This window comes from Saccopteryx leptura, chromosome 1 (genome assembly GCF_036850995.1).
Source record: "Saccopteryx leptura isolate mSacLep1 chromosome 1, mSacLep1_pri_phased_curated, whole genome shotgun sequence".
Classification (NCBI taxonomy): Eukaryota; Metazoa; Chordata; class Mammalia; order Chiroptera; family Emballonuridae; genus Saccopteryx; species Saccopteryx leptura.
This window is the reverse complement of record NC_089503.1, coordinates 327,973,199-327,985,244: the sequence shown is the minus strand read 5'-3', so window position 1 is coordinate 327,985,244 and position 12,046 is coordinate 327,973,199. Positions and strand designations below refer to the sequence as shown.

General features: G+C 38.6%; 1 protein-coding gene across 1 annotated transcript in view; it reads right to left on the bottom strand.

The window, feature by feature from the left end:
• The window catches only part of MMS22L (MMS22 like, DNA repair protein), a 144,313-nt gene extending 143,139 nt beyond the window's left edge, over positions 1–1,174 (bottom strand). Inside the window, exons 1-2 of the mRNA XM_066358846.1 lie at positions 1,076–1,174; positions 321–496 (exon numbers count right to left, since the gene is read on the bottom strand). Coding sequence (XP_066214943.1) covers positions 321–481 — 161 coding nt within the window. The 5' untranslated portion in view covers positions 482–496; positions 1,076–1,174. The remainder of the gene's footprint in view (positions 1–320; positions 497–1,075) is intronic.
• Between the last annotated feature and the right edge of the window lie 10,872 nt (positions 1,175–12,046).

The following is a 12,046-nucleotide window of genomic DNA, read 5'->3' as shown; positions in this document are numbered from 1 at the left end:
TTTAAAAAAGTCCAGGTAGTTCAGGATTCACTTTAAGTAAAAGGGAAATTAGAACCCAAAACTCAGGCAGCAGTGAGGTAAGAGAATTATCAGGTAGCAATCAAGTTCTTCATAGCCACACATCTTTTACGTATGCTCTTAACCAGGAAACCAACAAAACATCTAGTACTTGCCTCTGATGTATTAATACTAAGCCGATTTACAAAAACAAGGCTTGAATAGCAAAGTTTAGTTGTCTGAAATCTTTATTCAATAACATTCCTAACAAACGAATGAAAACTCTGATGAAAGTAAAACAAAATCTCCAATGTTTTACCTACCGCTTAAGGGCTCGGCTAGAAAGGTAGGACTCTCCAGAGAAATGTTTTCCTTCTCTGCTGTCAAAAGCACAAGAAAAGCTAGGGGGGTTGCACCATTCGGTTCCCAGCTCCAGTTCCAAGCTGTCGGTCAGGAAGTTCGACGCGGCGGAACAGATTTCCATAGTTTACTTCATGTCCTGAAATGTTTGGGATTCACTGCAATGATTGTTAAGGGCTCCGAAGAAGTTGGGATGAGTTTGCTGGAGGTGGAACGGGTGACGTCAGAAAGTTCCCCAAACGCTCCTCTCTCCAGCACAAAGAAAAAAACAAAAAACCGAAAAGCCAAAATCCCAACAACTCTCCCCAAGATCAAGGCTGTCAGAACGCAGGCAGAATGCACCCGCGACCGGCTGGAGCAGGTCCCACCCTGCTGCCGCCCGGGACCGGGTCAAGAGAGGAATGTTGTCCGGAAGCAAACAGCCCCCTCCCGAGCCCGCGTGGATCGGCGCCCCCGCTACGGTGACAAACCGCGCTGAGCCGGACCCCCCGCAGGGTCAGAGTCAGGGTCAGGGTCAGGGTCGTGGGAGACCCCTCTGCAGACTCGGGCTGGGGGCCGGGAGGGCCCCGCGCCACCTGCATTCCTCGCGGCCGCCGAGCAAGTAAGTCCCCGACCTCCCGAAACCCACACGGCGGACAGCGGCGCGGGGGGCACAGGGAGAGTGGAGCCGGTGGCCTGCACCCCGGGGCACCCCCAGTTTGGTGCTCATCGTACTTACTCAGAGTTTCAGTGCCGGAGATACGCTGGTCCCTACTGCCGCAGAGTGCGCGGGGTCCAAATCCCGAACAGGTAAAATTCCCGCCAAACTGCAAACGAGCTCAGGAAGGGCGGAGCCAGGCAGAGCCCGCCCCGGAGGTCCGCTCACGGTCTCCGCGGGAACCGCGGGCCCTGGCGAGGTCTCGCGAGAGTACGCTCTCGAAGGCTGAAGTGTAGCGTCCTGCCTTTCATTTTTTCCCTTTTTTTCAGTTTTTAGTTTTAATTAGTGTATTGGCCGGAAGGCGGGGCTTCACTGAGCCACGAAAGTGATACCGGGCTAGATGAGCAAGGCCTGTGGACAGCTGCTTTACCTTCCAGTGGGGCTGTGGAGAAAGGAGCTTTTTGTTCAGGTGTTCAAGTGAGTCCGAAGCGGGTGTCATTCACACCCAGAGCCGCGCGGTGCCCTCTTCTTCCCGCACTAGTGCCACCAACTATTTTTTTAGATCGAGGATACCTGTGTTTCATGGATTGTGAGCTAGGCAAGTGCAAAAATGAGGCGGATCCAGTATAAGGAAACCCTGGCACGAAAACTGTTGCTTCCCTTTTTTTGCAACACACCCGGACAGGTTTAAGTCATTTAAACCTGGATGCTTTTGTAAACGTAGAGCCCATTCGCAGCATTTTCATTTTTTTCAGTGCTCTGTAAAATCTACTCCTCAGAAGACTTTTCAGTCTGAGTCAGAGATGACACGTCAGCATATCACCATCTTCCGATTCGAGAAAAATTGGAGAATTTCTCATTCAAAACTGTGCTGATATATCTTGAGTATTGTCATTGATTATTCCTCCATTAAAACAGTTTGTCCTGCCTTAAATTCATGCCTAGGAATCTATCATAACTCTTTTCTCTGTTCAAACCAAGTGCCATACATTTTCTGACAAATGGAATGATGTGGGGGGGGGGGGAACAACGTAATCTCTACTCCGACTACAATTTACAGGGCTGCTGTAATGTGTCTGTTATGCTCAGCTGATGAATCATGAGACCTCATGCTTTTTGGGAGACCACTGCAGCTCTAGCTTGTTTATGGCCATGCAAGTCTCTAGCATGACATATGGTGAAATCTACAATAACGTCTTGGAAATAGTGCCTAGGTGTGAAAATATTGGGCCATGGCTATGAGTTTAGGAGAACTGGGTCAACATACTCATTATTACTTCTTCCTCTATTCTAAATATCTAGATGGATGCTCCTTTTCCTTTTTTCAAGTGCCTGATGTTGAGTGACAAATGGTTGAGCTAGTGAGTGGAACGGAATGAACCAAATAAGTCATCTATAAATAAGCAAGTACTATAACACACTTTACATCAGTAGGACTCCTCAGCAGGTAACATACAACATTCAAGAGAGGTGATTGAAGGGTGCTTAATAAAAGGGCCATTTACAAAGGTGTAGACTGAGTTACCTGAAAACGAAAAGTAATGGTGAAGTAACCAGAACCAGAGAATCATTATCACCATTAGGCCTAAAGGTTAAGAGAAAAGGATTATCAAAGCCCAAGCAGACTTACTGCTATGAGATAGTCGCCTACCTGATAGCCAGCCACCTGTGGTGATTTCATAGAGAAATGTAGCCAGTGCCAACCTACAGCTCATCAAGGAGGAACTGAAAGGATGAAGTACCCAACCTTTTTCACCGCACACTCTAGTGTCACCCTGGTGTCTCTCATTGGCTAACATTAAACTAAAAATAGAGGGTAAGGATGTAATCTATAAAGTTCAGCCTCCAGGCTAAAGAATGATAGAGTGTGAATCAGACAGAAAGGAGTCAATTATATCAAGAAGAAATAATACTAAATGTGTACATATCCTGTAATAGAACTTCAACATAAATAAAGTGAAAAATACTATCATTTATAGGAGAAATACTCAAATTAATAATTATGGGTCAAGACTTTGATACTCCTTTCTGTGATTGGTGAAACAAGTAGATAGAAAATAAGCATAGATATAGAAGACTTGAACAGCTCTACCAACCAACTTACCTAATTGACATTTCTAGGTGACTCAACCCAACCATAACAGAGTACACTTTTCATAAGTACATGGAACATTCACTAAGTTATGAGTGATAAAACAATTCATCAACTTTAAAAGGATTGAAACAATACAAAGTACAATTCTGACCACAATGGAATTAAACTAGAAATAAATAATATAAAGATATCTGAAAAAAAAAACCCTCTAAATATATGGAAATTAAGTAATAACCTTCTAATTGAATCAAAGAAGAAAGCACTAGGAAAATTAGAAAATATTTTGAATTAAATAAAAATAAAATTAAAATTCAGAACATTAACTTCTTACATTAAAAAGAAAGGAGCTCAATTCAATGATTAAAACTTCAAAAGAGCCAAGTGCAGTGGATAGAGCATTGACCTGGGATGCTGAGGACCCAGGTTCGAAACCCTGAGGTCACCTGCTTAAGCATGAGCTCACTATCGTAAGCATGGGATCATAGACATGACCCATGGTTGCTGTCTTGAAGCCCAAGATCACTTGCTTGAGCACAGGGTCACTGGATTGAGCAGAGGGTCACTGGCTTCGCTGTCACTCCCTGGTCAAGGCATGTATGAGAAAGCAATCAGTGAACAACTAAAGTGCCACAACAAGTTGATGCTCATCTTTCTCTCTTCCTGTCTGTCTGTCCCTATCTGTCCCTCTTTCTCTCTCTCTCACTAAAAAAAAAAAAGTTCTAAAGAAACTAAGGGAAAAAACAACAAAATAAAACTGAAGCAGAAAAAATGAAGGAAATCATAAAGAGTAGACAGAAATGGAATGAAATAGAAGAAAAATAGGAGAAATAAATGAAACCAAAAGATGGTTCTTTGAAATGACCAATATAATTGATAAAACCCTCTATCTAGACTGATCAAGAAAAAAGGGGAAACACAACTCACTAAAATCAAGAATTAAGGAGGTGTCATCACTACAGTTTCTACAGACATTAAAATAAGGATATTAAAAACTGCTTATACCAATTAAACAGATGAAATGAACAAATTCCTTAAAAGACAGCTGCCAAAGAAGAAAAAAAAATAACTTGAATAGTTCTGTATCCATTGTAATAATTTTTAAGATTTTTAAAAAATTTATTGATTTTAGAAAAAAAAAAGGAGCAAGGGGAGGGGAGGAAGCATCAACTCATAGTAGTTGGTTTTCCTATGTTCCTTAACCGGAATTTCAAACTGGAGACCTCAGCATCCCAGGTTGACGCTGTATCTATTACACTGCCACAGGTCAGGCTCCATTTTAGTAATTTTAATCTTTAATTTAAAAACGTCTTTTTTTCTTTCTCATATCATTTGTGCACATGCACACAAACACACACAGACATACACAATCTTCTTATAAGGAAACTCCTCCGAGACCAGGTGGTTTTACTATTGAATTCTCCCAAATATATATTAAGAAAGAGTTACACCAAATCTATACTGATGCTTCCAGAAATTAGAAGAAGATGGAATATATTAAACTCATTTAATGTGTCCAGCATTAAACTGATAGCAAAACTTGACAAGAAAAGAAAATTGCAATCCAATATCACATGCAAGCATAGAGGCAAAAATTTTACCAAATAAATTCAGCAATACATTGAAAAGGATGACATACTAAGAAAATTAGGATTATCTTGGGAATGCAAGGTTAATTCAAATTTCAAAGCACAGTCAAGGTAGTTCATTATATCAATACTGTAAAAAGAAAAACCACATTATCATCTTAATATACAGAAAAAATCACTTAAAAATAGCATTCATTCAATTAAAACAAAACAAAACAAAACAAAAAACAACTCTTGGCTAACTAGCAATAGAATAAAAATTTCCTAACCTGATAAATGGCAACTATGACATATCTATTCATATCGTGAGAATTAGCCCTTTCTTCCTAAGGTTGAGAATAGGACAAGAATGTCTGCTTTCACTACTTCTGATCATCATTGTACTGGGGACAACTAACCCAGGCAATATGGTATGAAAAATAAATAAAAGTAATATAGAATAGAGAAGAAGAAGTAAAACTGCCTTTCTCAGCTGACAATGATTTACTTAGGAAAATCCTTAAAAATCTACAAAAACAGTTACTGGACAACTAATAATGAATTCAGCAAAGTAGCAGGGTTCCATGTCAACATACAAAAATAAATTGTATTTTTCTAGCCAAGTAATGAACATGTAAAAATTGTGATTGACCCCAAGTTGGATAGCTTGGTTGGCTAGAGCATCAGCCCAATATGCAAAGGTTGCCAGTTTGATCCTCAGTCAGGGCATGTACAGGAACAGATTGATGTTTTTGTCTGTCTGTCTCTCTTTCTCCCTCGTCTCTCTCTAAAATCAATAAATAAAATTTTAAAAAATAAAAATAGTAAGTGAAAAGCAATACCATTTTAATGGCATCAAAATATTTAGAGATAAATTTAACAAAATATGCACAAGATTTAGTACACTGAAGATTACAAAATATTGTCAAAGGAAATTCAAAAATACTAAATAAAATAGAAAGATATCACATACTAATGAATTGGAAGACTCAATATTATTAAGGCTTATTCTGAAATCTATCCAGAAATTCAATAGAATGCCAATAAAAATCCCAATGGTCTTTTCTTTTGCAGAAATTCACAAATGCTTTTAGAAATTTATATGGAGGCCTGACCTGTGGTGGCGCAGTGGATAAAGTGTCGACCTGGAAATGCTGAGGTCGCCGGTTCGAAACCCTGGGCTTGCCTGGTCAAGGCATATATGGGAGTTGATGCTTCCAGCTCCTCCCCCCTTCTTTCTTTCTGTCTCTCCTCTCTCTCTGTCTCTCCCTCTCCTCTCTAAAATGAATAAATAAAAAATAAAAATAAAAAATTTAAAAAAAAAAAAAAAAGAAATTTATATGGAAATGAAAAGGATGTAAAATAACCAAAACAATTTTGAATAAGAACAGTATTAGTTAATGAGCGCCATTCTGACTGGTGTGAGGTGATATCTCATTGTGGTTTTAATTTGCATTTTTCTAATGATTAATGATGTTGAGCATTTTTTCATATGCCTATTGGCCATCTGTATGTCCTCTTTGGAGAAATATCTATTCATTTCTTTTGCTCATTTTTTGATTGGATTGTTTATCTTCCTGGTGTTGAGTCTTACAAGTTCTTTATAAATTTTGGTTACTAACCCCTTATCAGATGTATTGTTGAATATGTTCTCCCATTGTGTGGGAGAACACATTAACAAAACAACACATAATAAGTGCTGGCGAGGATGTGGAGAAAAGAGGATCCTTCTGCACTGCTTGTGGGAATGCAGACTGGTGCAGCCACTGTGGAAAAAAGAATGGAGATTTCTCAAAAATTTGAAAATGGAACTGCCTTTTGACCCAGCCATCTCACTTTTAGGAATATATCCCAAGAACACCACATCAATGATTCAAAAGAAGAAATGCACCCCATGTTTATGGCAGCATTGTTTACAATAGCCAAGATATGGAAACAGCTCAAGTGCCCATCAGTGGAAAAGTGGATTAAGAAGTGGTGGTACATACTCACAATGGAAGACTATGGGGCCAAGAAAGAGAAGGCAATTTTACCTTTTGTGACAACATGTATGGACCTGGAAACTATTATGTTAAGTGAAATAAGCCAGGCAGAGAAAGAAAAATATCATATGACCTCACTCATTTGAAGAATCCAATGAACAATGTGAACTGAGGAACTGAGTAGAGGCAGAGGAGGGATCAAAGGGACTAGAAGGAAAGTGGACAGAGGGAAAGGGGATGAGAAGATGGGATCAGAGAAGGGAAAGAGACTGGTAAAATTATACTGGGGTCCCCAAACTTTTTACACAGGGGCCAGTTCACGGTCCCTCAGACCATTGGAGGGACAGACTATAAAAAACAACTATGAACAAATCCCTATGCACACTGCACATATCTTATTTTAAAGTAAAAAAAAAACAAAATGGAAACAAATACAAGATTTAAAATAGAGAACAAGTAAATTTAAATCAACAAACTGACCAGTTTTTAAATGGGAACTATGGGCCTGCTTCTGGCTAATGAGATGGTCAATGTCCGGTTTCATATTTGTCATTGCTAGCCGTAACAAGTGATGTGACCGCTTCCGGAGCCATGATGCGTGCATCCCACGTCACCGGAAGTAGTACTGTATGTGAAAGACTCTGCGCTTTGCGGTGCATCCACATCCTGTGCTCCTCTCACTGACCACCAATGAAAGAGGTGCCCCTTCTGGAAGTGTAGCGGGGGCAGATAAATGGCCTCAGGGGGCTGCATGCGGCCTGCGGGCTGTAGTTTGGGGACCCCTAATTATACACACATAACAGCATTATAGAGAGCAGAAAAGCTAATCCTGGGGGGAGAGGGGGATATTGTGGGGAACACGAGGGGATGCATTCGAGGGGGGACACTAGAATATATGTAAACACAAATTAAAATTAAAAAAAAAAAACAGTATTAGAAGATTCACAGTACAGGTAGTCCCCCGCTTATGATGAGATAGGTTCTGTTGGTTTGTTCTTAAGTTGAATTTATATGTAAGTTGGAACAGGTATATTTACCAATTAAATATAACTTAGATATTTGTCTTAACATAGTATTTATTTTTACATTTCTGTGCATATAAATACTTAAACATTTTCAAATACAACCTTAAATAATCTTGGATGATACAGAAAGAAGATAATGGACTTGTTGGAGATGATGGGACTGGTGTTAGAGAGAGTCGGAGTTTGATTCTGCTGCTAGAGTCATTTTCTTGAAGTAGGCATCAAGGGAGGTTTGTTCAGAGCTTTTCTTTTTCTCATCACAAATGGCCCTGTAACATCTCAGGCCTTCGGTAATTGTACAATACACTTTGGTGAACCTCTCTGTATGAGGAACTTGCATCTCTAATTTTGTACTCCTGCTTCAATGAGACAACAAAGCATCAGCTAACACTTGTAGAGAAGTTTTTTGGTTCTGGAGTTTCTAGGTCCATATTTTCTTTTCTAAATCCTATCATCTGCTGCTCTAGTTCTATAACATCTTCATTGGGTAGTTCTCTGCCATGGGAGTCAAGTAACTCTATGATATCATTTCCACTTATGTCCAACTGCAGTTGATTATCAATAGCTCTTATGGAGCTCCATTTGTAAGTATGAGTTGTAAGTCAGATGTTTGTAATTCAGGGACTTACTGTACCTGATCTCATGATTTTTACAGAGCTACAATAGTAAAAACATTGTGGTATTGATCTAAGGGTAGACATAGTCAGTGAAACAGCGTAGAGTACAGAGAAAGACCTCCATATGTGTATGGTCAGTTGATTTTTGGCAAAGGTATTCAACGATTAAAGGATAGTCTTTTCAACAAATTGTGCTGGAAATGTTGGATACTGATATACTAAAATATGAAGATAGATATTTACTTCACATTATTTATAAAACTGAGCTCAATATAAGTCATAAATCTAAATGTAAAAGCTAAAGCTATAATATTTTTAGATATTCAGAGGACTAGCGAACAGGGAATGCCAGCAATGAAGGGCAATAAGTTAGGCCAGATTTAAAGAGAAAACTCTAGTGTATGTACTAATGTGTGATGTCTGTCATGAAAGTTAAGATACGTGTTTTGTGAAAGAATGGGTAATCTATATCAAATGTTGCTGATAAGTAGAATAATAAGAGAAAACAACTTAACCATTGAATTTGGCAAGAGGTAAGTCATTATTGATGTTGATAAATGCCATTTCAATTGAGTAATGGAGTGAAAACATTAGATCGGAATGGGAGGTGAGTCAGCAAATATAGAAACATTATTCAGGAATTTTTTTAAATATAAAGCTGAAAATTAAGGCAGGAGGGAAATATGGAGGATCAAGAGATAATGTTTCTTTGTTTTTGTTTTTTAAATGACAGGAGAGGACATAGAGACAGACTCCCACATGGGCCCCGACCAGAATCCACCCAGCAACCTCCATCTGAGGCTGACGCTCTAATCAACCAAGCTATCCTCAGCACCTGAGGTCAATGCTCAGACCAACTGAGCCATCCTCAGTGCCCAAGGCTGATGCTCAAACCAATCAAGGCACTGGCTGCAAGAGAGGGGAAGAGAAATAGAAGGCGAAGAGAAGCAGATGGTTACTTCTCATGTGTGCCCTGACTGGGGATGGAAACTGGGACTTCCACATGCTGGGCCAATGCTCTATCCACTGAGCCAACCGGCCAGGGTCAGATAATGTTTTGAAGACAGGAAATATTAGAACATGTGTTTGAGGTTAAGGAAATTATAAAAAGAATGAATATATAAATATAAATAAATTATAAAGGAAAAGTTGATGATGCTGAGAGAAGGTGAATGATCGCAGGACTGCAGGCCTTAAGACAAGAGAAGATTATTATTCACTAAACAGATGCCTTATGGCCTCTAATAGAATCAAAGACAAGTTTTCAGCAACAAGAAGAGTGAAAATTATACAGATAAAGATAGTTTAAGTTGGTGAACTGAGTGGCTGGAAGCTGAGGTTATTTTTGTTTTATTTCATCTATTTTCTCTATGACATATCAACTGGAAGTGAGAGGAAAAGTGGTAGTTAGAGATTTGCGGAGAGAGAAAAGATGTGTTGTGGTCATACTGGCAAGTAAAAGAGTGTGTTTATTAGGAAACTGTGATAGGAATGTCTGGGGGTGTTGAATGACTAGTTTAGATTTTTTTAAAAAAATATTAAGAGTTCAGTTAGCATCATTTTGTGATTTTTTTTCCAATAGCATTCAGGAGGAGGGAACATATGATAGTATTTGACTGTTGTAATATTAGTGAACCCATTCTGACATTTAAAAAAAAATGTGTTCAAAAACTATCTGTTTGATAATTTAGTACTATGTTATCAGACTGAAAATCAAACAATTTAATATGAGTGTCACATTTTGAGTAAGAAAATTTTTCATAAATTCAACTAAATATAGTATTTCCCAAAGATTGAAACCCTCAATTTTAGAAACTTTATCCATTTTAACTGAAATCTTATTTAAGGTTTAAAACTATTTTCTCATGCCTTAAATGAAACCTAGGATGACTTTACCCCTTTATAGTATCAGCTCATAAGCCCAGTATTAGATTCAACATTTTATGTATAGTAAAATCTGACCAATGCTAAATCCAATTCTAATGATCTTTTTATATAATTGGACATATTGAGGATACACTGAAATAGCTAAACTCATTTATGGTTTTTAGCCTTAATATTGAAAATATCAGGTTATATCTATGAGGTATCTATTGTGAGTGTATATACAATTCACCTTCAGTTAACTTTCTATTAACCTACAGTGTTTTATTACATTAATTTTTAGCAACAAATAATGAAATTCTAATGTTCCAAGTACTACTCCTTTTATAGATATCATGATTTAAACAATGAATTCAGTAGCAATGAGAAGGTTTAGTCATTTGAGAAAGAGCAACTTTCCTATATAGTAAAATGAATTCTCATGTCACTGTTCAGGGCACTAGGTAATTAACAATATAATAAAATATACCATATGGAACTGTAACAATTGGACCCCAGAAAAGTTCATTATTGATCCTTATTTATCTATTTTGTATGTTTAGTTTCTTCCCTTCCTGCATGTGTTCTAATTAAATTTTCTTCAACCCCCGGTAAGCTGAATAGTTAATTACTCCTCTTGTTTCTACCATCAACCTCTCCCTTTTATCCTGTCTTCTTTCCCTAAGCTTACTGTGGTAGGCAGCTTCTAACATGGCTCCCAATAATTTCTTGCAATTATTGCTACCTTGAATTTATGCCCTTGTGAAATCTCTTCTTGAGTGTAGTAAACATATTGACTTGCCGCTAATCAATAGAATAATAAAAAAAAGTGATGGCATATCACTTCCATAATTATGTTACAAAATACTGCGAGTTCCATCTTGCTAGCACTCTCACCGGCACTTTTCATTTTCTGCCTTCTTCACTTGTTCACTTTGAAGAGTAAATTGCCATTTTAGAGATGACTATGTGGCAAAAACTGAGGGCATACCGGCCAACAGCCAGTGAGAAACTGTGGCCCTCAGTCCAAGAGTCCACAAGGAATTGAATACTGAGATCAACCATATTGGTAGTCACTGGATCATGCTAACACATGGAGCCCCAATAAAAACTCTGAACACTGAGTCTTGAGCAGGTTTCCCTAGTTGTTGGTCTATGCATATTGTTACACATTGACACTAGAAAATTGAAGTGTCCCAGCTCCCCTGGGCAAAGACAACGGAAGCTTCACCTTTGGTACTCCCACAGACTCTACCCTAGCATTTCTTGCTTGGCTAATTTGAGTCTGTATCCTTTACCTATAAATAAACTGTAATTATAAGTATAACAGCTCTCAATGAGTTTTCTGAGTCTTTAAGGCAAGTTATGAAAACTGAGGATTGTTTTGAGAATCCCAGAATCTACAATTAGAGTCACAAGTGAGGGTAACCTTGTGTGGACTATGTGCCTCTTAATTTCAAAGATGGCTAAATAGCAGCATTGCTGCCAGCTGTTACTTGACACCATGATTGACACTCATAAAAAATTGTCTGAGAATATTAATGTGCAAATGAGGATGGATTGAAAGGGAAACATTGACCCTGGCCGGTTGGCTCAGTGGTAGAATGTCAACCGTGTGTATGGAAGTCCCGGGTTTGATTCCCAGTCAGAGTACACAAGAGAAACGACTATCTGCTTCTCCTCCCCTCCCCCTTCTCTCTCTCTCTCTCTCTCCTCCCTACAGCCATGGCTCAGTTAATTCAATTGTGATGCCCTGGGTACTGATGTCGGCTCTTGGAGCCTCTGCCTCAGAAGCTAAAAATAATTCCATTAAACATTAAAAATATTGTAAGTAAGTGAAACTGTTCCATACCTTTACTTTTTGCTCAACCTAGCTAAAAGGTTCTATATAGTTTTGGAAAAGGG